Source organism: Pipistrellus kuhlii, unplaced genomic scaffold (genome assembly GCF_014108245.1).
Source record: "Pipistrellus kuhlii isolate mPipKuh1 unplaced genomic scaffold, mPipKuh1.p scaffold_m20_p_23, whole genome shotgun sequence".
NCBI classification, from domain to species: Eukaryota; Metazoa; Chordata; class Mammalia; order Chiroptera; family Vespertilionidae; genus Pipistrellus; species Pipistrellus kuhlii.
This window is the reverse complement of record NW_023425522.1, coordinates 1,365,134-1,392,977: the sequence shown is the minus strand read 5'-3', so window position 1 is coordinate 1,392,977 and position 27,844 is coordinate 1,365,134. Positions and strand designations below refer to the sequence as shown.

At 63.8% G+C, this 27,844-nt stretch overlaps 2 protein-coding genes across 6 annotated transcripts in view; one reads left to right on the top strand and one right to left on the bottom strand.

Moving 5' to 3' along the window:
• SLC5A10 (solute carrier family 5 member 10) overlaps positions 1-27,844 on the bottom strand; it is a 76,233-nt gene that overhangs the window by 26,667 nt on the left and 21,722 nt on the right. For all 3 annotated transcript variants that reach the window (XM_045586474.1, XM_045586475.1, XM_036451869.2), the window contains one exon: positions 25,117-25,252. In XM_045586474.1, coding sequence (XP_045442430.1) covers positions 25,117-25,252 — 136 coding nt within the window. The remainder of the gene's footprint in view (positions 1-25,116; positions 25,253-27,844) is intronic.
• FAM83G (family with sequence similarity 83 member G) lies at positions 5,561-27,844 on the top strand. Of its 3 annotated transcripts, none has more exons than XM_036451855.2 (5): positions 5,562-6,142; positions 16,112-16,279; positions 22,882-23,006; positions 23,549-24,791; positions 27,429-27,843. In XM_036451855.2, exons 1-5 carry the CDS (start codon positions 5,630-5,632, stop codon positions 27,771-27,773), a joined length of 2,394 nt encoding a protein of 797 aa, XP_036307748.1. In that variant the 5' UTR covers positions 5,562-5,629; the 3' UTR covers positions 27,774-27,843. The 3 variants fall into 3 exon arrangements, with proteins under 3 accessions (XP_036307749.1, XP_036307748.1, XP_045442429.1); XM_045586473.1 differs by lacking the exon at positions 27,429-27,843 and adding an exon at positions 26,553-26,678; XM_036451856.2 differs by lacking the exon at positions 16,112-16,279 and having other exon boundaries at positions 5,561-6,142; positions 27,429-27,844.

Genomic DNA, 27,844 nt, shown 5'->3' with positions numbered 1-27,844 from the left:
TGAGGATTAACAAAAACAAAAACAACCACAACAAAACAACAACTGTATTACGAAGCTATCTATAGTAATCAAAACAGTACAGTATTGGCACAAAAGCAGATACACAGATAAATGGAATAGAATAGAGAGCCCAGAAATGAATTCATACTCGTCACTTTAAAAACACAGAAACCAAGAATATACCGCACAGTAGGGAAAGGACAGTCTCTTCAATAAACGGCGTTGGGAAGCTGCATAGACACACGCAAAAGAATGAAACCAGCCGAGACTGGTTTGGCTCAGTGGATAGAGCGTCAGCCTGCAGACTGAAAGGTCCCAGGTTCAATTCCAGTCAAGGGCATGTACTATGGTTGCGGGCACATCCCCAGTAGAAGGTGTGCAGGAGGCAGCTGATCGATGTCTCTCTCTCATCAATGTTTCTCTCTATCCCTCTCCTTTTTTCTCTGTAAAAAATCAATAAAATATATTTTTTTTAAAAAAGAATGAAACCAGAGCCATATCTTACACCGTATGCGAACATCCACCAACTCAAAACAGATGAAAGATTTGAACATAAGGCCTGAGACCATAAAACTCCGACAAGAAAACATGGGGTTAAGCTCCTTTACATCAGTTTTGGCAGTAATTTTTTTTTTTTTTTTTTTGACACCAAAAGCAAAGAAAAAAAGTAAACAACAAACGCGACTACTTCTGCACAGCAAAGGAAACCATCAACAGAATGAAATGGCAACCTAGGTATTGGGGAAAAACATTTGCAAACCATATATTTGATAAAGGGCTAATATCCAAAATTACATAAAGAACTCATATAATTCAACAGCAAAACAAAACCACAAATAAACAAACAAACAAAAACAGGAACAAACACAAAAAATCTGATTTAAAAATGAGCAGAGGAACTGAGTAGACATTTTTCCAAAGGAAAATTACAAATGGCCAACAGGTGCATGAAAAAGTGCTTGATTCCCTCATCATCGGGGAAATGCAAAACAGAACCACAATCAGCTACCACCTGTGCCTCTTAGGACAGTTATCAACAGAAAGACGAGAGATAACATGCGTTGGCGAGGACATGGACAAGGGGAACCCATGTGTACTGCTGGTGAGAATGCAAATTGGTGCACCAGTATGAAAAACAGGAAGGTTCCCGAGAAGATTATAAATAGGTCTGTCATATAATCCAGCAACCCCACTTCTAGTTTATACATCTTTTAAAAAATATTTTTTTAATTGATTTCAGAGAGGAAGGGAGAGGGAGAGAGAGATAGAAACATCAATGATGAGAGAGAATCATTGATCGGCTGCCTCCTGCATGTCCCCCACTGGGGATCAAGTCCACAGCCTGGGCATATCCCCTTCACTGGAATTAAACCCAGGACCCTTTAGTCTGCAGGCTGAGGCTCTATCCACTCAGCAAAACCAGCTAGGGCTAGTTTATACATCTTTAGGAAATGAAGTCACTCCCTCTAAGAGATATCTGCATTCCCATGTTCATTATTCACAGTAGCCAAGATATGGAGACAACCTAACTGCCCATCAACAGATAAGTGGGTAAAGACTATATGTATAATATATGCATACATATAATTTACATATACGTGTATATATATAACAGAGTGTTATTCAGCCAGGAGAAAGACAGACATCCTGCCGTTTGCAACAACAAGGATGGACCTAGAAGGTGTTATGCTAAGTGAAATAAGTCAGAGGAAGATAAATACTGTATGATGTCACTATATTCAGAATTTAAAAATGCCAAATTCGTAGAAACAGCGATCAGAATGCGGTTACCAGGGTAGGGGGTCAGGGGGAAGGAAGAAGGGGAGATGGCAGCCACAGGGAATAAACTCCCAGTTATAAATGAGTGAGTTCTAGGGGTCTAATGTACACCATAGTGATTGTATTGAATAGTTAATATTAGACAGTTGACCCTTGGCCAATATGGATTTGAACATGGATTTGAAATTATAGATGGATTTTTTTCAATAAAGAATTTAAATGTCTTTGATGTTCTTAATAACATTTCTTTTCTCTAGCTTACTTATTTAAGAATAACGCATGCCTGGCCAGTGTGGCTCAATTCAGGAACCAAGAGGTCTCTGGTTTGAATCCCCTTCAGCGCATGTGCCCGGTTGTGGCTGGATCCCTAGTGTGGGGTGTGCAGGAGGCAGCCGATGGATGATGCTCCTGTCTCATTGATGTTTCTATCTCTCTATCCCTCTCCCTTCCTCTCTTTCTAAAAATCAATTAAAAAATACTTAAGGAATAACGCATATCATCCACATAACACACAACATATGTGTTAATCAATTATTTGTTATCAGTAAGGCTTCTGGTCAACAGTAGGCTATTAGTAGTTGGATTTTGGAGGAATAAAAATCTACATACAGATTTTGACCCCACGGGGGTTGGGGGGCTTCAGTGTCCCTAACCCCCACATGTTCGAGTCACCTGTGTCATGTACAGAAAGGGGGAGAGCGCAGACCACACGGGCAAAGGCCTGGGATGAGACATAGAGCGCTCTCACTCAGCAGTGGAACCAGACGGTGCAACTAGGAAATGGGTAACACACATGAACAAACACGTCACTGAAGAATACATACAGATGACAAACAGGCACGTGAACATGTGTTCCATGTCATGAGTCAGTAAGGAAATGCACGTTCACACCACAGTAAGAGACAGTTACACGTCTGTCGGAAGGGCTAAATCAAATGATGGTGGCAACATGGCACGTCGCAAGGCCGTGAGGTTGAATCACTCGCACGTTGTTGAGGGATGCAAAATACACATAAGTTACCGCGTGTGTGAATGTTCATAGTAGCCCCAAACCGGAAACCCCAATGTTCTTCAACAGATGAAATGGCTAAGTCACTGGCCCATCCACTCCATGGAGCACCGGTCAGCCACAGAAGGAGCAAGCTACCAACCACTCCCAGCAGCTGAGACAGGTCAGCAGCAGCCACGGGCCAGGGCTGGGGTGGGCTGTGGGCTGTGGGCTGTGGTGCCAGGGGCCGGGCGAGGGTGGGCTGTGGGCTGTGGGTGCCAGGGGCCGGGCGGGGGTGGCTGTGGCTGTCCAGGGCCGGGCGGGGGTGGGCTGTGGCTGCCGGGGGGCCGGGGCTGGGGTGGGCTGTGGGCTGTGGCTACCAGGGGCTGGGAGGGGGTGAGCTGTGGCTGCCTGGGGCCGGGCGGGGGTGGGCTGTGGGCTGTGGGTGCCAGGGGCCGGGCGTGGGTGGCTGTGGCTGTCCAGGGCCGGGCGAGGGTGGGCTGTGGGCTGTGGCTGCCAGGGGCTGGGAGGGGGTGAGCTGTGGCTGCCTGGGGCCGGGCGGGGGTGGCTGTGGCTGAAGAGGGAGAGCTGGTGGTGACAGAGCAGTCCTGCACCTTGATTGTGACAGCGGTTACACAGACCTGCACAGGCGCTTGCACACACGCACATACACACGAGCAGATGTCACCAACATCACCTTCCCTGCTGTGATGTTACTGTAGGTAGCTGTGCAGGGTGGCACCACTGGGGGAACAGGGAAGGGTGCATGCTAGATCTCTGGGGTTTTTTGTTTGTTATTTTATTTAAAAAAATTTTTTTTATTGATTTCAGAGAAGAAGGGAGAAAGAGAGATAGAAACATCAGTGATGAGAGAGAATCACTGATCAGCTGGGGATCAAGCCAGCATGTGTCCTGACCCGGAATCAAACTGTGACCTCCTGGTTCAACCACTGAGCCACGCGGTTTGTTTCTAACCAGCTCCCGGTGGAGCTGTCACTCTGGGCAGTGACTGCAGAGGCGGAGGGAGGCCTTTCAGCCGAGCAGCTGGAGCCCTGGGGGCCCCGGGCCTGTGCTGGGCTGAACAAAGGAGGGACAGGGGCCCAGAGTCATGTCTGGGTCCCCAGGCATCAGAACCCCCAGAGCAGCGTGTCCGCGGGCCCCGGGGGGGAGGGTGCAGGTGTGTGCTCGTGTCCCTGGAGGAGCAGAGCACCTATGACTGTGCTCAGAGAGGCAGGGACCTGGTCGCTGGGGCTACTGTGATCCCCTTCCACCCCACCCCACTCCCGGGCCAGAAGTGCAGCACTTGAGGCTTGAGGGCTTAGTGACGGGGACCACGGGGAGAAGGTAGTCATGCTCAGGGCAGGGGCCGAGGGGAGGCCTGACAGATGAGGAAGGCAGTGGGGTCTCGGAGCAGGTTCCAGCCCTCAGCCACCCAGAGCTGTGTGCTCAGGGTCCCAGCCCCGGCCAGAGCAGCCCCAGCCAGGGCAAGCGGCAGGGGAGGAGAGACAGGAGGGAAGTGGGGCCAGGTGCCTGGCTGGCTGGCTGTGGCACAAAAATGGGGCGCGGGCTGTTTGGCCGGGTTTAATGGGCTTGTTGTCCCTGCCCTGGCAGCCTGCTTTCAGATGTGGTGCCCACACCTCCCATAACCAGGTCCCAAGCCCCAGGGACGCTGAGCATTGGGGGCCTGACCCCAGCCCCCAGCAGCCCTTTCCAGCTCCTGCCTTAGGCGGGGCCTGTGCTCACGCAGGACCAGTCCTGGGCAGCACCCTCCCTGAGGGCGCAGGGCTCCTCACCTGTTTGTCCACACCAGCTCTGGGAAGGCTCCTATGGTGCCTTGGGGGTTCCCAGCCTACTACCCCAACTCTGCTTCCACAGCTGGACAGCTGGCCGCCGCCATGGACTTCCCGCCCCACCTGGGCAGCAGCACAGGGGGGGCTGGACCAGTGCTACCAGCAGGGTTACCCACACTTGCTGTGTGACCCCAGGAAGAGCACTGGCCCTCTCTGGGCCGCATGCAATGCTCCAGGGACTCTTGGACTTGATCCCTGGGCTTTTCCCAGGCAGGGAGCCGCGCCTGGGGGCGTGGAGGGGGCGGTCCGTGCTGCCGGCGTGTAAACAGCTTCCGGCCCCGCCCCCGGGCGCACGTGACCTCAGGTGGCGGGGCGGGCGAGTGGCACTTAGTCACCGGCCGCCGCCGGTGCGCACCGCTCCGCCCGCCCTCGCGGCTTCCTCGCCAGCAGCTCTGCGCGCCCGCCCGATTCTCCCGGTGAGCGCGGTCCGCCGCACCCGCACCCCGCACCCCGGACTCCGGACCCGCACACCGCACCCCGGACCCGGGACCCGCACCCCGCACCCCAGACCCGCACTCCGGACTCCGCACCCCGGGCCCGCACCCCGGACTCCGCATCCCGGACCCGCACCCGGACTCCGCATCCCGGACCCCGGACCCGCACCCCGGCCCTTCCTCCCGAGCGGACGCCGCGCGGCCGGGCCTCCTCCAGGCAGGCCGCTCTGGTTGCCCGCCCGGCTCCGGGGATTTGAAGACCGGTCCTTCCCGGAAGCCCCGGGCGTGCGGCTCCGAACCCAGCGGTGCCCGTCGGACTCCAACCTCCTGCCCCCCGGAAACTTTTGGGAAGTCCCCCCAGACGTAGCCTGGACTTCGGGCGGCTCCCGACCTGGGACCTGAGCCCCGGCCCCGGCAGATTCCGGCCCGGCCCGCCCTCCGCCCGCCGGCCCCGCGCCGCCCGCCGCGCTGCTCCCCAGCCCCCCGCTCCCCGCAGGCGCCTCTGGGCAGAGGAGGCGCCCCGAGGCCCCGCGGACCCCGCCGCCCGCGCCCAGGACCCGCCGCCCCCCGGCGGCGCCATGGCCTTCTCCCAGGTGCAGTGCCTGGACAACAGCCACGTCAACTGGCGCTCCAGCGAGTCCAAGCCCGAGTTCTTCTACAGCGAGGAGCAGCGCCTGGCGCTGGAGGCGCTGGTGGCGCGCGGCCCCGACGCCTTCTACGAGGTGCTGAGCCGGGAGAACATCCGCGACTTCCTCTCGGAGCTGGAGCTGCGCCGCATCCTGGACACCATCGAGGTGTACGACCCGGGCTCGCAGGACCCGCGGGAGGGCTGGGGGCCCGAGGACCGCGGCGGGCGGGACCCTGAGGAGGCCAGCGGGGCGGGGGGCGCCCGCACCGAGGCGGAGCCGCCGCCCTCCCTGGAGTACTGGCCCCAGAAGTCCGACCGCTCCATCCCGCAGCTGGACCTGGGCTGGCCCGACACCATCGCCTACCGCGGCGTGACGCGGGCCAGCGTGTACATGCAGCCGCCGCTGGACGGCCAGGCCCACATCAAAGAGGTGGTGCGCAAGATGATCAGCCAGGCCCAGAAGGTGAGCGGCCGGCGGAGACCGCACCCCCACGGCGACACTCCGCCGGGAGGGAGAGGCCTGGCCCAGTGTGCCCTGGCGCGAACACTCCGCCGGGAGGGGAGAGGCCTGGCCCAGTGTGCCCTGGCGCGAACACTCCACCGGGAGGGGAGAGGCATGGCCCTGGGTGCCCTGGCCGCCCTGCTCCGTGGGGCTTCGGGTCTGAGCAGAGGGACAGGCGCCGTGTGCTCTAGCAGGGTGTCACGGCCTTGGTGCGTTTTGGGGTTGTTTCTGACTTCCAGAGGCCGGGTGAGCGGGTTCCCCAGAAGAAGGTGCTGCAGTGGGGTGGGGTGGGGGGAGTGTGAGTTCTCTCATGTCCCTGGGGACTGCCCGACTCCGCCCTGAGGTGCAGCTCTCACGCACCAGGAGCTCTCTGATGTTGCTTTTTTTTGGGGGGGGGGGGGTCGCCATGGAGACGAGAAGTTGCCTGAGCCTGTCTGAGGCTGCCTGGAGGTCTGAGTTCAAATGTGCCTGTTTCCGGGGTGTGCTGGGCCGCAGAGCCGGTCGCTCCACCTCTCCGAGCTTCTTCGTGAGCCTTGAACGGCAGCACCTCCCGCCCAGGATGTGAGGCCGGACAGCGTGGTCTTCGGGGTGGGAGCGGTGAGTTCCGCTGAGGGTGGTCCCCCAGGTTGAGTTTCTCCCCTGGAAGGGACCTCATTGTCTGGACCTCCCCTGGCAGACCTCTGCCATGCTGCGCAGTGGGGAGCCACACTCAGGTGACACGCTGACAGGTATTCTGGAAGGGACAGCCAGGCCATAGCTAGACAGCCATGACCTTGAACAGATGCTCCTCCCTGCCAGTGGAGGTGCCTTTTGCACGGTCTCAAAGCCCATCCTGACGGCTGATACAGCCTGCCGTGCTGGCTGTGCGAGAAGATCCTGAGGCCAGGCCCTGGCTCGTAGAGAGCGGGGAGCGATGGGGTCGCAGGCAGGTATTCCTAGTGGAATCTCACCCCTTCGCTGTGCCAGGCCCAGAAGGGGCAGCCAATGGCCCGAGACCTGAACCTTGGCCGTGGGGGCCAGACAGGCCTGAGGAGTCTTCCTCAAAACACCGGAAGTGGGTCAGGAGTTGAGGAGCCGCAGCTTAGGCTTCCAGGAGCGGAGGTCTGTCTCCCGAGGGGCTGGCGGGCCGATGGCCTGTGCCGAGCCGGCTCTCAGCCTGTCCGGCAGCACGGGGCTTGGGGTCTCTGGTCTGTAAATGGAGGTGGCGAGGATAAAAGCCGCGTCTCTGGCTGTTGTGAGGGTAGAATTGGGTGCTGGGCATGAGGAAGAGGAGAAGGGGCTTTCATAGTTTCCAGCCCAGATGACCTGCCCCCCACCTGCTGTGGGAATAGGAGATGCTGCTGACTTGAGGTCATGAAACCCAGTTCCCTGGAGGGCCTATTGGACCTATTACCTGGCTCCACCCCCTTTATAAAATGGGGGAACTGAGGCCAAGAAAACAACCTGCTCTGTCAGGGTTCTCCCTCCTTTATCCCTCCTCCCCACGGGAGGAGGAAGGAGGCAGACACCGGATCCCAGCTTGGCCTGGGAACAGCCAGCGTCTAATCTCCCCCAGACAGAAAGACAGGCGGCCTGGCTCAGCGATGGGGCCAGATAGGGGCGCCTGGGGCTAGGCTGGGCACTCAGGGTGGCCTCCCCACGTCTCTGTGGCCAGGGCCGAGACCCAGCCACTCCATTTCATCCCAGGGGTCCTCCCATAATTTTACTTGCTCCCCATAAAAGCCCTACAAGGTGATGGGCTCACCTGTCTCAGGTGACATAACCAGGAACAAGTCCATCTCGAGTTGAAACCCTGATCTGTTGGCCCCACAGTCGTGCTCTCCTCCAGCCTCCGCCAGGCAGGCATCGCCCTGCTTTCACCCCCTGAGGACGAAGGGCTCAGGCTGAGCCAGGCAGCAGGGAGCCTCGCCAGCCCAGCAGGGGGGATCTGAGGCAGCAGAGGCCACGCCCCTTGCCCTTCAGAGGAAACGGAGAGAGAAGACCGGGCTGGTTCTCGCCCACAGCACCAAGCTGCTGTCCGGCCCACCTGCTTTCCGGTCACGTCTATCCTGGCCCCGAGGCTGGTGTGATGTGTACAAGCCATCTGTAACAACAGCAGCTGCTGCTTAGCGAGCGTCAGGCACTTCATGATCTCGGGTAGTGGACCTGCCCCGTTTTCCAGATGTAGAAACTGAGGCCTGGCTGCTTGGTCCCTCCAGGGTCACCTAGCTAGTTCTTGGGTGGAGGGCGGGGACCAGGCCCGTATTGTGCTCAGACTCGAGGACCGGTCCCCTGCCCATCCTGCCTGGCGCTGGCAGGGCAGGGCGGGCGCTCAGCGAGCCTCCCATTCCCCTGCCCCTGCTCTGGCTGCTTCCCAGCTCCCAGGGCTGGGCCGTGACACCGACGGATGCTGACAAATGCTGACCGAGCCCTACCTGGCCGTCTCTCTTCCCATGAGTCACTTCTTTTCCCCTCACCCCGAATCCGCTCACCCCGGCTACCACAGCAAGAACACCCCCTCCCAGGCCAGGAGTGGGGATCCCTGAGCTGTCGTCAGCATGACAGGCAGGCCGTGGGCAGCTGGGAGACTGTTCCTGCCAGGGCTACCTCAGGCCCCCTTTCCCAAAGACTAGAACTAACAGGCACGGTGTACGAAGCCGAGTGCTGTGCCTCCACCGCTGTGTCCCCGCTGGGCCCGGGCACAAGCCCAAGCTTCTCTCTCAGCCCCAGCCATCCCATCTGTAAAATGGGTTAGTCCTTGAAGACTGCTACGGACGCCTGCTGCCCTGGTTCCACACTCCTGGGGAGCCCGGGCCAGGCTGGGCGGGGATGTGGCCTTGGCCTCAGAGGGCCGCTGGCTGTGTCTGTGGTTCTGAGCGCTTGCTCTCTGACACCTCCCGGCCCCACTGGGCTCCAGCTTTCTGAGGTGAGAGGTCATCTGCCTGCCGCCCCCGCCCCCGCCCCCGCCCCCGCCCCGGGGAAACTGCTGTGGGGTTCAGCTGCATGCCAGGGGCCCGCGACAGCCTCAGAGAAGGGAGAGGCTGGACTGGCAGGCGGGTGGTGTGCTACTCCCTCCCTCCGCCACATGGGGCCGGAGCCCCTAGGCTGACCTCCTGGGGGAGGCCCCAGGGGGGGGTGAGTCACACACACCTGAGAAACTGAGGGGAACGAGCGGCCAGGCAGCCTACATGCGATTTCACACCAGCCAGGCAGGGCTCGGGAACAGACCCAGAGAAGTTAGGTTTCTGCCGATGCCACCCGGCAGGAAGGGGCAGGAGCCAGGTCGCGTGGTGCCTGGCCAAGCCCACGTCTTTCCTCTCCGGCCTGCCGCCACTCACTGGTTCTGACCGATGGTTACCTCCAGGAGAATGAAAGCACTTTAACGAGGCGTTTGTTAGACACCAGGTGTATGCCGGTGCTGTAATCCTCCCAGCAACTCCATAAACCAGGGATGCCGATGAGGAAACTGAGGCCTGACCTTGTACCCTGTCGGAGGTCACAGAGCTGGCACGGGCTGGGTGCAGAGCCCAGGTCACAGGCTTGGACCCTTCCCGGGAACAGTGCAGCCTCGCAGCTCCCAGCACACGGGACCGGTCTCCCTGTCCCGCAGGCTCCCACACACGCTCTCCGAGAGGGGCTGGCGAGGACAGGGTGACCGGGAGCCAGCGCCACGGCGGATCCCTGCGGACCAGAGGGCGAGCTCTCCCTGTCCCTGACCTAGGCCGCACCCCAGAGGCCCCAGGAGGCCCAGCAGCCATCCCAGGGGCCCAGCAGGTCCAGGGAGCTGCCTTTTGGCAATTCCCAGCCCAGGGCCCAGCGGCCTTGCATCTTGAGAGTTTGGGGAGAGCCAGGAGGGCTCTGCCAGGAGGGAGGGCGGCCCTCAGTGCACACCTGCTCTTGCTGCAGGCAGCCTCAGACCTGCAGGCAGCCTCAGACCTGCAGCCTGCCCTCCCTTGACCCTGGGAGGCGGCCTGTCGTCACAGTCGTGTGCAGATGAGGATCTGGAGGCTCCCAGCAGGCCGGGGCCTGCCGCAGGTCGCGCCAGCTCCTTGGCATGGCCACCTGCTCTGGGCTCCACAGAGCCCCACTCCCCCTGGTTTGACAGGCTCACCCTGACACCGAGGCTCCGCCCTGGGCCAGCGGAGGGGCTGGTCCTCTCAGAGTCCCTGGCTCACCTGCCCAGCTCAGCGCGGCCTGGCTACATGACCTTGGGCCTCCTTTCTTCGTCTCGTACAATGCGAACTGGGCACTTGTCTTGAGGCAGTAACAGTGGTGAGTGCCCACAGGATGCGAGTGCAGGGCACAGCCAGCAGGCCTGGCCTGGGAGGGCTGTGCCAACCTCCTTTGTGGGGTCCCGGTGGCCCCAGGATCAGGCACCTTCCCAGTAAACACAGAGGAGAGGCTCCACCGTCCCGCAGCCCCGGCGCCAGCCCAGCGCTGCTGTGAGCCGTGCCCCAGACACCCCTCCACCCCGACCCCACTCCTGCCCCTTCAGTGCATGGCGAGGCGGCGCCTGCTGGGAGCTGTGGGGCTTGATGGAAGAGGGTTAGAGCACTTGGGGTATCTGCATGGAGCTGGCATCCCCCCCGCCTTTCCCCTCACCCCTCTCCTGAGAGCCCCCTCTCTGGGAGAAGGGCTGGGAAGTGGCGAGCTCCCCATCCTGCCCGAATTCAAGCAGCGATTGGGGGGGACGCAGCAGAGGGCGTGGCTCGCCTGCGGCCTGGGCAAGTCTTCTAGGCCCGTCTTCTGGGGGCTCGGGATGCTCACTGGGACTCGGGAGAAGCTGAGCTTTTAAAGGCTTTTGAATTTATGATTCTGAGATTTTCCAGTTTGAAAATCCTCCGTTTATGCCAGTCATTGCCAACGGTGGTGGTCTGTTGGGCAGGGAGCCTGGAGGACTGTGGGCCCTGAGGCTGGTGGAAGCGGGAGCAGCCTGTCCTCCTGTCCCGTCCCTTGCACAGCCTGGTCACCGGTGGCCTTTCCCGGCGCTGCTGGCGCAGCCCTGAGCCTGGCGAGGAGCTGGTGTGTCTGGGGAAGGCTGGGGCCTCGGGGCAGGCCTAGTCAGGGCTCTGGGCCGGACCAGCATGGGCTTCTTGACCTCATCCTGCTTCGGCCCAGGAGGCCGAGCCTTCTGTAATCGTTCCTCGTGAGGCTCTGTCTTAACCAGCAACGGGGAAGGTGCAGAGCTGGTACACGGTGGAGGGGTGATGCCCTCTGGGCGGTGCTCAAGGTCAGGGTTTATTTTAGGACCCAGGTGGCTCTGGGAGGCGGTGGGTGGAGTCACAACTGGCATCCACACAGGACCCCGCTGAGAGCCGACAGTGACTCCCTGCCCCTCTGGTCCTGGTGGGCACCAGTGTCAGGGGCCTGGCTGGCTCAGCATTCACTGCCATCACAGACGTGCTCCCTGCCTTCGGGCACGTGGGACTGAACTCTGTGCCAGGTCTTTCGAGCCAGAGGATATACAGACTGGTTTGGAGAGCACCTCAGTGCTTGAAGAACCTTCTGGCCTCAGACAGCATCTCATTTATCCTGCAGGCACCAGGGGAGGAGAGCGGGTCACGCACCGGGTCTGCCCCAGCCCCCTGCTGGAGGCGCCTGCAGGACAGCAGCAGAGCCCGTGGGAAGCGCCTGTCTGCTGGGAGCCTCAGCTCTGTCTGCAGGTCTGAGAAGGTCCTCACTTCACCTTTGCTTTGGAAGCTATTTTTGCCGGCAGGGAATCTAGGCTAGAGTTTCCCGATTAGGACCGTGGAGGTGTTGCTCCGGTGTCCTCTGGCTTGCGTCAGTTCTGAGGAGAAACCTGCTCTCCTTGTTCCACGTTGTGTAACGGCCTTGCCCCTCTGGCTGTTTGTGAGCTTGTCTCCTTGTTGCTGACTGTACGTATGTGGCTGTGATATGCCTTGGTGTCGTTTTCTTTATGTCTCTTCTGCTTGGAATTCATGGAACTTCCTAAACTCATGAATGTGTAGTTCTCATCAATGGGGAGTTATGGCCATTATTTTTCAATGTCTTTCTGCCTCACCCCCGCCCTCTGCCTGGGCACCTCGGTGACTTTACGCCCACAGATCACTGAAGCCCTGACCCCGTTTTCCACCTCCTTCTCTGTGTATTGTTTTGGACAATTTTATGGACATGTCTTCAAGTTCACTGTCTTTTCTCTATAATGTCTAATCTGCTATTAATCCCATCCCATGTATTTCTCATCTTAAATATTGAAGCGTTTCACCTCTTGAGGTTTAGTTTTGTGTTTTCAAACTACCTTCCATGTCTGTAAGTAACTTTTTAACATATAGAATACAGTCATCAGTGTTTCCATGTCCGTAGCTGCCAGTTCTAACATCTGTATCCATTCTGGGGTAGTTTAGATAGATTCTTTTTCTCATAAAGGTCATTGTTTTCCTGTTTAATTGTGTGTCTGGTGATTTCTTGCTGGATAGCAATTTTATGATGTGGAGGGCTGAAGTTTGACTTTTTTCCTTTCAGTATCTTGGAGCTTTGTTCTGGGGCTGCAGTGAAGTTGCTTGGAAACAAATTGATGCTTTTGAGGCTGGCTGCTGAGCTGTGCAGTCCGGGGTAGGAGCTGGATCAAGCCTGGCCTCCTGCCTGATTTTGTAAATAAGGGAGCACAGACACACATTCGCTCTGTGCGTCCTCGGCTGCTTCCTGTGTACCCGCGGAGCTGAGCGGCTATGTCAAAGGTCATGTGACTTGTAGGGGCTGAAATATTTACTATCTGGCCTTGACAGAAAAAGCCTCTGGGCTCATATGCCCACTCCTTAGGCAGCTCTGGGGACTGCCCTGCGGACTGCGTGTTGGAGGGTCTGCACCCTGGCCGAGGGGATGCGAACAGTCCCTGGGCCGTGTGAACTGCAGGGGATGCTTCCCGCCTGTCCCAGGAGGGGCCGTGGTCTGGAGGAATGGTCTCAGGCTGCTCTGACAGGAGGATGCAGGAAGCGGCTGTGCGCTGGCAGCGTTCACTGCACCTCCAGATGCCGCGGGGTGGCCTTGTCCTCACCTTCTGCAGCAGCTAAGGCACCGGCCTGAGGTCACTCATCTTCCCAGAAGGACTGTCTAGAACCCATGCTGCCGCCCAGGAAGGGCACAGGGAGTGGGGAGTGCCCTGCAGGGATGGCCTTGGGTGGCACATCAACCTTCCCCATCTCATAGATGAGGAGACTAAGACCGGAGAGGGACACTGCGCACCCAGTGCCATACCAGGGCCCAGCCCGAAGCTCCAGCCATTCACAGGCGAGCTTCGGAGCTGGGCCCAGGCCGCCTGCCCCTCTCACTGTGCGGTCTCAACAGACCTCGGGCAACAGAGTAGACCTCAGTCTGCGACCTCAGGCAGCGCCCTCCAGCCTCCCCTCTGTCTTGGCGGCTTTGGCCTGGCCTCGCCAGGGCCTCGTGGGGCTGGGGCTGGGGTTACAGGAGCCGAGGCGTTCCCCTCGAGGCAGGGCCGTCAGCTTTGTGCTCAAGCCTTGGTGTGGGAGCTGGAGGGACCGAGAGCCAGGCCAACACCCGCTGGTGGATGGCAGACAGGGCTCGGGAGGGACTGGGCTTGTCCCTCGCCACCCTCATTCCTGCAACCCAAGCCCTGAGCTCCCATTCTCAGCTGACAATAGCTCCCTGAGGGCCCTGGTCCACGCCCCACGCGGCCCAGCCCGGGGCTCTGCCCTCGATGAGCTCACTGTCGCAGGCAGTCTGGGCCTCCCAGATAGAGAGCCAGGCAAGGGATGAACCCCTTTGTGCCTCAGTTTCCTCATCTGCAAGATGGGTTTGCTGCGGCCCATGCCCTGAGGCTATGAGCACTGAACAGGTAGTGGTTGCCTTGGCCCAGGCCTGGAAGTAGCTGTGCTCCCTCGGGCAGAAGGGCTGGGGGGTGGGAGGCCCTGGGTGCTAGCTGAGCCTCTTGCTCCAGCTTTCCCATGTGAGAGCCCAGGGGCTGACTGAGTGAGCGGCGGGGCCCCCCTCCTCTCCCCAGCTTCAGTGGGCGCCTGTGACCAGCCCTCCTAGAGAGTCGGTGCTCACCGGTCACGGACTATTCTTGCATTCATTCAAGGAATGGGGAAAGTATTGACATACATCACAAGTGGTTTTATCACTTCCACCCAAACAGGGGTTAGTAAAGTTAATGGTTTCAGGACATACGCATACGGATGCTGTGAGGGCCCGTGGTGGGACCAGCCCTGCAGCAGACGGCCCTGGGTCAAGCCTCTGCCCGCCAGAGGGTGATGGGGGAAGGGCCAACGCGGAGCAGCCCTGCCACAGGGCAGGCCCCCATCTGCCAGCGGGCAGGGCCTGGAACCGAGCCTGGCCAGTCCGGTGGGTGCACCTCCCAGGGTGGCTCGGGAGCCTGTCTGCCTGCCGGAGCGGCTTGGGCTGAGGGGTCCTGGGCGAGGAGGGGGTCTGTGCCACCCCAGCCATCACACCGGAGGGTGACACCCAGGGCGGTGTGAGTCCACTCGGCCTGACCTCGTGCTCAGCACCCGCTCACCAGGTCACCGGGCGTGGAATTCCCTCCCTCTCCGGACCCCTGCCTAATTCTGTCAGAGGTGCTTCCCTGTCTGGTGCCAGTGTCTGCCTCCCTGCTCTCTCCGGCTGGTCCCGGCTGGTCCCGGCCAGACGTGACAGGACCGCTCTGGACTCAGACAGCGATGTCTCGCTGAGGACAGTGGCCAGGCCTCCGGCACAGGAGCCCTGCCATGTCAGCTGACTGTGCCCGCTCCCCCCGAGGTGCCGATGGGGAAGCTGGCCCTTTGCAGGCCGCTGAACAGCTCTGGGGTCGTGTCTGAGGAGGGCAGGGGCCCGAGTCCCAGGGGAGTTTACAGCCTACAGGGCCTCTGGTTTGCCCCCCGGAGGGTGCAGACTCACGGCCAGCGGCTGCGGCGGCCACCCTGTCCCCTGTGTCCACAGCCGGCGAGGCTCCCTGGCCGGCCGGCGAGGCCCAGCCTGTGCGCCGTGACCTGCCTCTCTGGGGAAGGCTCTTCTGAGGGCTCACCCTGAGGACGGGCAGCACGGCCAGCAGGTGCCCTGAATCCTGAGCTCCCCCTGCTGCCCAGTGGGGCAGGGGCGGGGGGTGAGAGACGGAGGCCGCCTCTGCCCACCACTGAGCCCACGGCCTGGTAGCCACCAGGCTTGTCCACGCCACCCTGTCCTTTCCCTGCACCTCTCCCCTCAGGCCTTGGGCGTGTCACTGACCACATTGGACTATGGCTAGGCTGGGGACGGGGAAGGTGCACCTTGACCTCTGGGCCAGGTCCAGGAAGGTGGAGGTCCAGAGTGTGGGCAGAGGGCGTCAGAGGACAGGAGAGCCCTGTGCCGGTGTGGCCGGCGAGGGTACCTGCCGAGCCTCACCCCCCGGGCCACGGTGTGACCTCAGTGAGCCTGTGCCAGCTGCTGCCCTGCCTCCTGGCTGTTCACGCCTGGGGTTCATCTCAGCACCTGGGGTGGCAGCTGGAGGGCAGCGGCGTGACCTGCAACCCCGGATCGGACTGAAACAGGCTCGGGAGCCCTGGCAACCGCAAGGAGAGGCCTCAGGACGCAGCTCCTTTCTGACTCAGGGCCTCAGGGAGCTGACCCCTCCGCTCTGTGTGCAGCACACACCTCTACCCCCACCCCATCCCATCCCCTCCCTTCCCCCACCCCCACCCCCATCGCCACCCTACCCCCACCCCCATCCCCCCCCCCCCCCACCCCCCCCCGGTTACTGAGCTTAGGGAGGCAGCAGGCATGCTGGACTCCTCTCCTGCCTGCGGTCTCGGAGTCCAGTCTGTGCCACCGATCGGGATGGAGCCTAGAATTTGGGGCCAGCTCGTCACGGCCCAGCCCCAGTCCTGAGGAGGGGGCGGGCAGAGCTGGATGGCACCGGAGAGGTGGCAGGCAGGGAGGGTGGTTTGTCTGGCAAGGCCCCGTCCCCACTGTCGTCCTGTCTGACGCCCTCTCCCTCCCCAGGTGGTAGCCGTGGTCATGGACATGTTCACCGACGTCGACATCTTCAAGGACCTGCTGGACGCCGGCTTCAAGAGGAAGGTGGCTGTGTACATCATCCTGGACGAGAGCAACGTCAAGTACTTCCTGCACATGTGCGAGCGCGCCCACATGCACCTGGGCCACCTCAAGGTGAGCTGGCGGGCCCCGGCGGCCGGCGTGTCCTCTCCATGCGGCGTGGCGTTCAGGACCCCGAGCTCCTGCGGGGCACCCGGCCTCGGCCGCATGCCCGCCCCCACAGCCAGACACGGCAGACACGACGAGGGCCGCTGGCCAGGTGCCAGAGCCACACAAGTTTGAGGTCTTTCTTAGTGGCCCGTGCCACGCCGGTGACCGGTGTGCCTGCAGCCCCCGGTGGCGCGCGCTCGGCCCCTGGCCCCGGCAGCTCGCGCCGCCTCTGGGGAGCCCGCCCGGAAGGCTTCCTGAGTGTAAGCCAAGGCCTGTCGCTGTAACGTCCGCCCACAGCTGTTGGATCTGGCGCCGACAGGAGGCTCCGGGGCCGAGGTCGGGGGAGGCTCCGGGGTAGCTGCGGGTTAGAGTGGACGGGAGGGAGGAGAGCGTGTGGAAAGGGCTCAGAGCGGGCGCCAGGGGCAGAGGAGGGAGGGGGCGGCCTGGGTGCTCAGCGCTGCCCGCTGTGTCCGTGAGCACGTACCTCCCCTCCGGCCAGGACCGCACTGGCCCGACGGAGCACCTGGCATTTGATGATCTGCTTGGGGTGGGGGAGCCCTCCCTTCACCCTGACACCACTTGGCACCACTGTGTGCAGCACACTCCCCAGAGTACAGATCGCCCAGTTGGTCCCACTTCACAGATGAGGAAATGGAGGCGGTTGCCTGGGGGTCACTGATAGCTAGAAGGTTAGAGGGCGGGAGGGGGCGGGGGGAGCACCAGAACCCTGGCTGGAGCAGCCTCGCCAGGTCAGGAGACCCGGGCTTCAGGCCTGCTGTCTGAACAAACCCCAGGAGAAGGGGAGGCGCCACGCTGGGTGACCAGGGCGGCACCTGCGCCTGTAATTTGTCAGCTTCTGTCAAGGACGCCCCGACCCCACGGGGCCTTTCAAGTGGCTGTGGCTCCCCCAGCGTGAGGCTCCGGCTGCCGAGCCGTTTTCATGTGGCTCTTTAGTGGGGTGACCCCAAGCCCCACGCTCACTCGCCACATGCCCGCCGTGTAATTAGCACGAGGGTTGGGTCCGGGGCAGACAGCTCACACTGGAGAGTCCAGGGCGCGGGGAGGGCCCTGTGGCCGGCGGATCAGAGACCCTCAGGGCTCGCTGCCCAGCCCCTCCCCCGCCAGGCCCCCGCGCCGGACGCCCCTCCTGCGCCAGTGTGTGCTCTCCACAGCCGCCGCCCCAGCCTGCACTCCCAGGGGAGGATGAGGCGGAGCCCCTGTCTGTGCTGAGCAGGCACCAGGCCTGGGCTGGCTGCTCCAGGGCCTCGCCCACCCAGTGCCCGCACTTCCCAGCAGGGAAGCCCCACTCTGGTCTCAGAGCGGAGCGTGTGAAGTGCCTGAGCTCCCAGCGGTGGGAGGCCAGGGGCTGGGCTGAGGACAGTCCCACCTCTGCCCCATCCTTCGCTCCCTGGTGCAGTGGGGGCCTTAGGATCCGCTGCAGCCCCACAGGCTGTGGGACCTGGAGTGCATGAGCCAGAGGGGCCTCGAGGCCGTCTATACCAGACTCCCACGGGACAGATGGGCAAACTGAGGCCTGTATTCCTGCAAGATGGGCTGAACCTAAAAGCTAGTAGTGAGAACGCAGTCTGGACAGGAGGGAGCACAGACCCCTGGTGCCCACGTCCCTGACGGGGGCTGCCCTTCCAGAGCGGCCTCCTTGGGACATGGCTCCACCTCCCCGAGCCTGCAGCCCTCACGACTGTGATGACGCCTCATAGAGTTGTTTGAGGATGAAGTCAGGGCTGTAAAGTGCTCTGTGAGCCGGGGGGAGAGGGGGCTGTGCAGGACTGGCAGCCACAGGACATCGGAACCACGGGCTTCCTCCCCACCCTGCTTGGAAACGGAGCTACAGCTGGGCACAGGGGAGGCAGCTCGCACTGGGCCCTGGGCCTGCCTGCCCTCGCCACGGCCGGCGCTAGGGAAGGCGGCAGGGTCTGCAGGGCACTGTGCTCAGAGCTCAGAGCTGGTGCCCTCATGGGAAGGAATGGGGACCTTGGCCTCCGAGCCGCCCCCTCTCAGCCTGGGCGGGCGGCTCGAGGCTCCGTGGGCCCAGCCCTGGCCAAGTGTCGCCTTGTCTGGGGCCTGCCCACACGGCCCACCTCCCTGCCCGCGGGCTGGCTGGGCCCGGACCTGTCTGGGGAGCACATCCTTTGCCAGTAATCCTGGGCTTGCCCTCGGCCGCCGTCCTCGCCGGCTGTGCTTCGACCTGCCCCAGATCCCAGGCCCAGGGTGAGGAGGCACGTGGCGGGCCGTCCTGTGACCGCGGCCCTGTCGGGTGCCAGTCCAGGGGAACCGGGCCTGAGCCCCAGCCCTGCCTCCTGCCCTGAACCTGGACAGAGGACCCTCCGAACGTCAGTGTCCCCGTCTGACAAGGGGAGCACGGCCCTGGGCTTGGCGGGGCTGCTGTGAAGAGGGAGGAGGCCGTCGGCAGGACGCTCGGGCTGCTTTTGGCCGGGGACAGGCACAGCTGCTCCCAGGACACGGCGGCTCAGATCCGAGGCCAGGGGCTTCCCTCCCCCGGAGCCATCGTGGCCGGGGCCAGCCTCGCGCTGCTCCAGGCAGCGCTCCCAGCCGCCCGCCTCCTGAGCTTTGGCCCCACCAGCACGTTCTGGGAACGCTGCTCTCCGGTTTCCGGTGCAGGAGGGGGCCGTGCGCTAGCACCTCCCACCAACGAGGTTCTCGGCCTTCCCGGGCCTGGCCCCGGCGGCCCAGCGGGCGGAGAGAGTGGGAACGGCGCCCAGGAACCAATGGGCATGAGCCTTCAGGAGAACACCAGCACGCCCCTCCCAGGGCTGGCCACGTGGCCAAACCACGTTTGGGGGTGAGACTGGGAGCCAAGGGATGTCCCAGCACGAGTGGGAGCCACATGGCCTCGAGGCTCCGAGCTGGGACAGGTGGGCTGGGGGATGCTGGCCCATCTGAAGGCTGGGCGGCTGGGTGCGGTCAGACTGGAAAAACCAGTAGCCGCCTGGGCAGAGGCTGGACCGTTTCTGATGAACAGAGAAATCCCAGCCACGGGGCCGTGGGAGGCAGGTCCACTGGTGCGGCTCCCTCTCTCCCGCTCGCTTCTCAGACCCTGGCCTGGTCTGTCATGGGCTCAGGGTGTGTCATGTATTTGGTGCTTCTCAGGCGAGGAGTTTGCCTGCGTGGGACATTAGCCGTGCCCGGGACACCGTCGATGGTCACGGCCGGAGCACGCTGGCGCCTGGGGTGAAGGCATGGCGCTGCTCGATGCCCTGCCATGCACAGACAGCCCCACGACAGAGTCCCCTGCCCAGTGCCGGCCACCGAGCTGAGCAGCGGCGACGGGGAGGAGCTGGCCAGGCACTGCTCGCTCCCCATCCCCAACCGTGGTGCCCGAAGGTGCTTCACCCCACGTCAGACAGCCAGGGAGGGCATGGTGTGCCCCCCTCACACTTGCAGAGAGAAACAGACCCTTCAGGAGAGAGCGGAGGCCGGCTGGGCTGGCTCAGTGGCTGAGCGTGGCCCGCGAACCAGGAGGTCACGGTCAGGGTGCGTGTCCAGGTTTTGGGCTCTGTCCCCAGGAGAGGCAGCTGATGTTTTTGTCTCCCCATGCCTCTCCCTTCCTTTCTCTAAAAGGCAATAACATATAATTTTAAAAAGAGCAGAGTGGATGCTGGCCAGGCCCCCAGCTCATGGGACACACCCTCGTCTCTGCTCCGCGCACCTGGCCGCATCGCTGTCCGGCTAGGCCTGGTCACAGCCTCCATGGCCTCCCCACTCCTCAGGCCCAGGCGGTGCCAGCAGGCCCCTCAGAGCGTGGCGGAATCACCGCGGTCCAGCCGGAGGCTCCTCGATCCAGGGCGGGTGCCCGCTGGGCGCTGTGGCGGGTCACCCTGGCTGTCTGGGACAGCCGGCAGCCTTGGCTCCCTGGAACCCGATACTTTCTGGTCCCTCGTGAGGGTCCCCCTGCTGTCCCCGCCCCTCTGCTTGGTGAAAGGGATCGCAAGGCTGTCACCTTGCATGTGTGGGGCGCCCGCTGGCCGCTGTGTCCTCGGCAGGGGTGCCACGGCTCAGAGACAATGCGGCTTTGTGGGAGCCTCCGCTGCTCCCCAAGCCCTGACTCCTGAGACATTACCTCATTTGGGCCAGGCCCCATGGGGTGGGCCCGCCCAGGAAGCAGGCCTGGGAGCTATAGGCAGGGTGTGGAGTGGCAGCTGCCATCACTGAGCTCCAGGCTGATGGGCCTTAGATTCGAGAACTGTCCCCAGCGTGCAGGCAGGGAACCAAGGCCCAGAGAGGGCCAGGGACCTGCTTAGGGTCACACAGCAAATCCGGTGCCTCTCGCACAGCCCAGCTGCTCGGAGATGCAGTGCTGAGCCGAGCCCTCGTTCCGCACAAGGCGGGTGGGTGGGGCAGGCCCCGAGGGCATCGAGGCGGTGGCAGGCCTTCCTGGGAGGAGGGGCTGAGGCCTGGCGCACAGAGCTGGGCCCGGAGCCCACGGGAGCCCACAGGAGCCGGGAGCTGGCTGTGGTTGGGCACAGGTGACAAGCAAGGCCTGTACCGTCTCCAGGATCTTTGCTCCCGATTTCTGGTCCTGAGCGTGCCCTGTGTTGGGTACAAAGTCACCAGCACTAATTGTCTTGGGCTGCGGCCAGCTTCCGGCTAAGGCTGGCGGCCGGCGGCCTGGGGCAGAGGAGCTGGCACAGAGGAGCCCTGCACAGAGGCTTATCTGTCTTCTGGGTTGGGTCCAACAATAAGACAACTGTTCGTGCCCTGGCCAGGTGGGGTCCATGAGACCTGCCCCTCCGCCCAAGCAGGGGGGTCTGAGAGGTGTCACCCCCAGAGGCCGAGGGCGGAGCGGAGCGGAGGGCAAACTCCAGTCTCAGACCCATCCCTTCTCTGTTGCCCTTGCCCGGACGCAGGCCCACCTCCCCTGCCCACAGCCCCTCCTTGCCCTCTGCCTCCGGCTCTTCGTTCATGCCATGCGGCCTCTGCTGGGTGCCAGCTAAGTCCTCGTGTGTCACCAGCCCGTGCTCCCATCTGCAATGCCAGCCCTGCCCCTGCCCTTCTTCCTGCCCTTCTCATGCCAGCCTGCAGCCCCTCACAGCTCCTTCTGCCCTGCCCTGCGGGTCCTCGTCCGTCTGTTCCGTCTGCAGCTGGGACCTCGCGGGGTTTGGTGAGCGTGAGGACGGGTGGGCAGTCACCACGCTGAGGCCGGTGCATGGGTGAGGGCGACATGAGTCGCAGGTGTGACAGCCCGGCACCCACAGCTGGCACGGAGCCCCCCTGGAGGCACCCGCCTCGCGGCCACACAGACCTACCTGGGCGGGTGTTGGACTCACTAGGGCTTGTGTGAACCAGGAAATTCCCAGCCTGACCACAGGCGCCTGAGGACGCTCCGGGGCCCAGGCCCGTGTCTCCAACACGCCGCCCTGGCGGTGCCTGCCCAGAGGAGCCCGGGTCTCCTTCCGGCCCCAGCCTTCCCTCAGCTCCAGTTCTCAGCTGGGCTCATCCTGCCCTCCTAGGCCCACCGCTGGCTTTCACAGCGGCCCCTCAGAGAGCTGCCTCCTCGGAGGGCCCAGGAGCCTGAGACCGGCACACACCCAGGCCCGAGGCCGTGGGCGGAGCCACAGACTCCAGGGAGGGTGGGGGGGCGGGGGGGGGGCACACAGCCTCCAGAGGGAGAGGCCACAGGCCGCACAGACCCCCCGGGGAGGCACCTTTATGGCCAGAGCCCAGAGATGGGCAGGAGTGGCCCAGCCGTGGACTTGGGCAGGAGGCACTGCTCCTGACTCCTGGGGACCCCTCTCCTCTGGCTGGGTCTCCCCTCCCCTCCTGTGGTCTCCCAGGGCCTCTGGCTTGCTCCTGAGCCAGACAGGGCCGCCGTGAGGGGTGGGACTGAACCAAGCGCGGAACTGCACCCGGTACAGGCGGTGCACGTGGGCGAGCGGGCACAGCGGCGACAGAGACGGCACGTGAGAGGCCAGGGAGAGGCTGGGAAGCCACAGCTCGGCCGGAGTGCCAGAGCCAGACCCTGGAGGGCAGGTCCCACCACCCCTTGTGCAGCCCCCGCTGCCATGGGGACCTTTCTGAAGTGCCCAGTCCCTCCTCTCAACCCTGCCCCCACCGGAGCCTGGGCAGCATTCCCCACACAGGGCTGCAGGCCGAGTCCTGCCCGGGCGTGCCCTCCGACACCTCAGGCCATGCCCCACCCTCCTCTCCAACTCATCCCAGCCCTTCCCCAGGCCTCAGCCTCCCCCCACCCCCCCCCCCCCCCCCAGCTCCTTCCCCAGGCCTCAGCCTCCCCCCCCACAGCTCCTTCCCCAGGCCTCAGCCTCCCCCCCCCAGCTCCTTCCCCAGGCCTCAGCCTCCCCCCCCCCCCAGCTCCTTCCCCAGGCCTCAGCCTCCCCCCCCAGCTCCTTCCCCAGGCCTCAGCCTCCCCCCCCCAGCTCCTGCCCCAGGCCTCAGCCTCCCCCCCCAGCTCCTGCCCCAGGCCTCAGCCTTCCCGCCCCAGAGCCCCTGGAGCCCAGGCAGAGATTGCTGGGCCTCCCTCAGCATGCGCAGCGCTGTGGTCATCTAATTCTGTCTCCTGTCCCCCCTAGAATCTCAGGGTACGGAGCAGCGGGGGAACAGAGTTCTTCACGAGGTCGGCCACCAAGTTCAAGGGCGCCCTGGCCCAGAAGTTCATGTTTGTGGATGGAGACCGGGCCGTCTGTGGCTCCTACAGGTGACTTCCGGCTTTCTCGGGTTGGGGAAGAGGTGGCTCTGGGTCCCAGCTGGCTCCTGCCCTTAATCCTGCCTTAGGGCACCTGGGCTGTTCCGGTTCATTGGCCCCCAAACTGCTGAGGTGTGAACTGGGCTGGGCACGCCCCACACCACCCTGCTCTGCAGAGAGGCAGGGAGGGCTTTGTCTGAGACTCCTCCAGCCCGGAGGTGGGGTGTGGCCGGCATGGGACACCGTGGCCCCGCTCTGCCAGCCCCACCGCAGGGACAGCAGGTGGTGCTGCCACGGCCACTCAGAGTGACAGCAGGGGGGGCCCACCAGCTCTGGGCCCCGGGAGCGGCCTTTGGGGTGCTGTAACCCCCGGAGGAGCCAGCTGGGAGAGGGCGTGGTGGCAGTGGCTTGCGCGAGGACCCAGGTCAGGTCCTCCGTCCCCTCTCTTACCGATCCTACCCTGGGCCCCTTGGGTAGGATCACCACCAAGTGGGTGCCGGTGCGGGGGCTGGGCTGGGGCGGCCCCGTGTGACCACGGCCGTCCTGCATTGCAGCTTCACCTGGTCGGCCGCCCGCACGGACCGCAACGTGATCTCGGTGCTGTCGGGCCAGGTGGTGGAGACGTTCGACCGGCAGTTCCAGGAGCTGTACCTCACCTCGCACGGCGTCAGCCTCAAGGGCATCCCCATGGAGAAGGAGCCGGAGCCCGAGCCCGTCCTGCTGCCCGCCGCGGTGCCCCTGGCGCCCTCCGGCACCGTGGCCAAGAAGCTCGTCAACCCCAAGTACGCGCTGGTCAAGGCCAAGAGCGCCGAGGAGATCGCCAAGGTGGCCTCGGAGAAGCAGGAGGCGAAGAGGCCGCCGGGGCTGCGCGGCCCAGGGCTGGCCGAGCAGCCGGGGGACCCGCCGGAGCCGGCCCTGCCCGTCCACCCGGGGCTGCTCCACCTGGAGCGCGCCAACATGTTCGAGTACCTGCCCACGTGGGTGGAGCCCGACCCCGAGCCGGGCAGCGACATCCTGGGCTACATCAACATCATCGACCCCAGCATCTGGAACCCCCAGCCCAGCCAGATCAACCGCATCAGGATCCGGGACACCTCCCAGGGGGGCGCCCAGCTGTGGAGGCAGAGCCAGGACGGCAGCCCCGCTCCGGAGCCCGGCGCGCCCCGCGACGGCCCCCCGGCCAAGAACGGCCTCCCCGAGGGCGACCCCTCGCCACAGCCCCCGGTGCCCAAGCCCCGGACGGTCCCGGTGGCAGAAGTGCTGGCCCGGGATGGCGGCAGTGCCGGCTGGGCCCCTGGCAGCCCGGAAGAGGAGGCGCTGCAGAACGGAACAGACCGCGGGCTGCCCAGGCCCCCGGCCCCGGGCCCCGCCCCACCCCGGCGGCAGCTGTCTGTGGCCCAGGGGGACCCTGGCGGCGAGTGTGTGGGGATCCCCAACGGCCTGGACCAGGAGGACGAGGAGGACGACGACGACTACGTGACCCTCAGCGACCAGGACAGCCTCTCGGGCAGCTCCGGCCGCGGCCGCGGCCCCCGCCGGCCCTCGGCGGCCTCCTCCTCCGTGTCGGATGAGTATTTCGAGGTGAGGGGGCACTCCACCCCTCTCCGGAGGCGCCACTCGGAGCAAGCAGCCAACGGGCCGGCCCAGCCCCCTCGCCGACAGCTGAGTGACCCCCACATGACCCGCGGGACCTTTGGGGAGCCCCTGTGTGGTCCGTGGGCCCCGGGTCGGGAGAGAGAAGAGGCAGGCGCCCTGCGGAGGATGCAGGCCTTCCGCTCGGTGGACAAGAGCGCACAGGTGGGTGAGGGTCTGACGGGCCCGGAGCCCCCTTCCCTGGGCCCTCGGGGGCTCCCGGTGGACGGGGTGGGGAGCGGCAGGACGCAGTGACAGCTGGAGACCTGGCCCCAGTCGCCCCAAAGGCAGCCTCTGCAGCACTGGCCTGAATGAGCCGAGTTTCACCAGGTGCTGCAGGAAGCCCGTGGCAAAGAGCATTCCTTTACACGCGTGGATCCCTTTGATTGTGGCCCCGGGACCACTCCCCCCACCCCCCCACCCCTGCAGGGAGCAGCTCATAGTCATCCTCTGCCACTCCTCCTGGTAACCTCTGCCGGCCCGGCCCTACCTGGGAACAGCACGCGGCTGATCATGCCCGGCATGATGATCAGGCCCATGGGCAGCATCTTGAGGTAGCTGGCCAGGATGGAGCCCGCTTTGGCGTGGTTCAAGTCCCGGGCAGACAGCGACCGCTGCACAATGACCTGGGGGCACATGGAGGCAGTGGATCCAGGGGCGGGCTTTCTCCTGGTGCGCCCGGGGCAGGGGGTGGGGGCCGCAGGGGGTGCTGTCCCACCCAGGCCAGACCCACTGAGACAGCCAGCGCCCAGGCTGGCACCTGGTGGCTCCCCAGGGCACAGCTCATCCCGAAGGGCCAAGGAGCTCATCCAGGGACTCCGCCCCCCATTGGGTGGGCAGGGAAAGTGGCTCCTGCCCAGCCTGCCATGCAGCCATTGGCAGGGCTGGAGAGCCCTGGAGGGATGGTACTGGGGGACTCCCCCAGCTCCTGCGCCCTCAGAGCGGCTGCATGTTCACGCCCGTGCCAGGAGCCTGGCAGCAACTGCTTTGTGTCGCTGGCCGAGGTCGGGGCTCAGACCTGGGGTTTGGGGAAGCTCCGTCAGTGGCCCTGGGCAGATCCTGGCTGAGCCTCGTCTCCAGTCTGCGGTGGGGGGGGGGGGGGGGGGGGGGGCTTCGAGGTCCTCCCAATTCGGACATTACGATTCTACTTCTTTAAAAAACACTTTTCAAAAACAGCTTTATCAAGCTATGAGTCTACCTACAGTTCAGCCGCAACGTGTACATTTCAGTGCTTTCTGTGTGTTCACAGCACCGTGCACTGTAACTTGTAAATGTAAGGGTTTCCCTTTGCTGCCTGCGTGTAAGTCACTAAGCACGGAGGAGCAGGGCCGTCTGAGCCGTCAGCAGCCTCAGGCACGGGCTGGTGTGTCGGATGCCCAGCTCTCCCTCCTGCACGGCTGGAGGCACAAGCCGGGGTGCCGAGTGGCAGCACGGGTGCGGGGCAGGCTGAGGTCGTCCCGCCTCACCAGCCTCTGGTGACTCGGGGACCTTCCTGCCTCACGGTGAGCCTCGGTTTCCCTGTCTGGACAGCGAGGAGGCTCTGTGGTCCCAGCCCACTGGTGCCCTGTGATGGATGCCACGAGCCTGGCACAGCGGCCGCCTGCGGAGGAGGCTGAGCTGGGCTGCTGCCTCCTGTGCGTCTGTCTGTTTCTAATCACAGCGTGTGGCCGTGATGTGGGTGGGCGAGGAGACAGAGAACAGTCCAAAGGAGGGAAGGAGAGGTGCCTGGTCCCAGCACACAGCTGCCACTGGCATTGCCGGAGTGGTTAGCCCTCCGGTGCCTGCAGAGCCCACAGGTGCTGGCTAGTGTGGGTCACAGCAGAGCAGGCCCGGGGAGGCCAGAGGAGGAGGGAGGTAAGGCTGGGCCGGCTGCGGGCCACCGATGCCGGTGGCGTCCGCCTCAGCCTCGCCGGGGAGCCCTCCCAGACGGGCCCATCAGCCCTGACCTCGAGGCCTGCCCTTGGCCTTCATGAGAACCTGAATGAGGTCGCCCAGACGTGCCCGCAGCGCCAGGCCTGGGCCGAGGGGAGGAAATGAGAGGTGCGGGTGCAGGGCACTGGCCGGCTCAGCCGGCCCTCACCCCAGGCGTGCCCTTGGCCCCCAGGAGAGCCGGACGACCTGCGCGAAGGCAGTGCTCCCCAGGCCCACTCTCAGCGAGGTGACGGGAGAATCTGGGGAAAGGGGCCTGACCTCCCGGGGCTTCTCCACGTCCGGCCCGGGCGGGGCTGTCAGCAGACACGCACCTGCTGCCGGGACGGGGACCCCTGAGCAGCCCCCGCTGGGCAGAGTCCCTCCCTGTGGGCGCAGCCGATCCTGCCCTCTGGGCCTCAGTGGTCCAGCCTGGGAGTGGGGCTCCGGGACCTCCCCCACGGGGGGCGGTCCACATTGGCCCCCGGAGAGCGCGGATGGCACTGGGGCCTGGCGCCTCCCTCCCAGGCCGGGCCCACGTGCCCGGTGCGACCGTGCGGCCACGGGGCTGCCCGCGAGGCCCGGCTGCCTCTCACCGCCTTTCCCCGCGGGCTGCCCGGGAAGCGGCGGTGGCGGCTGGGAGGTCGCCTGCAGGCTCCGCGGGCCGGCCCTGCGCCCGGAGCCAAGCTGTGGCCGCTTACGGGAGGGGGGGGGGGGGACGGGGCGGGGCAAGGCAGCGAGGAGCCGCACTTGCCGAATCGCAGCCACAAAAGGCGGTGATTCCCATGGACGCCTGGGAGCTGGGCCCCAGTGAGGAGACCCGCTGCCAGGCCACCAGCTGGGCGTGCGGGCGTGGGCGCGCCTCCATATCACCTGTCTCTTCTCTCCCCCCAGGACCACCTCCGCGGAGCCCCTGCCTCGGAGACCAGGGATAAAGACAGCTTCCCACGGCCACCGAGGACCCCAGGACCACGGCCCTACTGCCCCGCTGCCGAGGGCGCCTCTGCCCGGAAAGGGGGCTCCCACTGCTGGCCGGCCAAGGGCAGCCCCCTGCCCCACACACTGCCAGACCCCGGGGGCCCGCGGCTGGCCGCCAACGCGCGCCCCAGCCCCTTGGGGATCCCGTACTCCAAACTGTCCCAGTCGAAGCACCTGAAGGCCAGGCCGGGCGGCGGCCAGTGGGCCTCGTCCGATTCCAGACAGAGGGTGCCGGCCCCTCGGGACCTCAAGGACCCCTAGCCGGTCGCGCCCGGCTCCACGAGGGCCCGGCCGCGGGCTCCGGGCTGCACCGCGGGCAGCGGGCAGCGGGT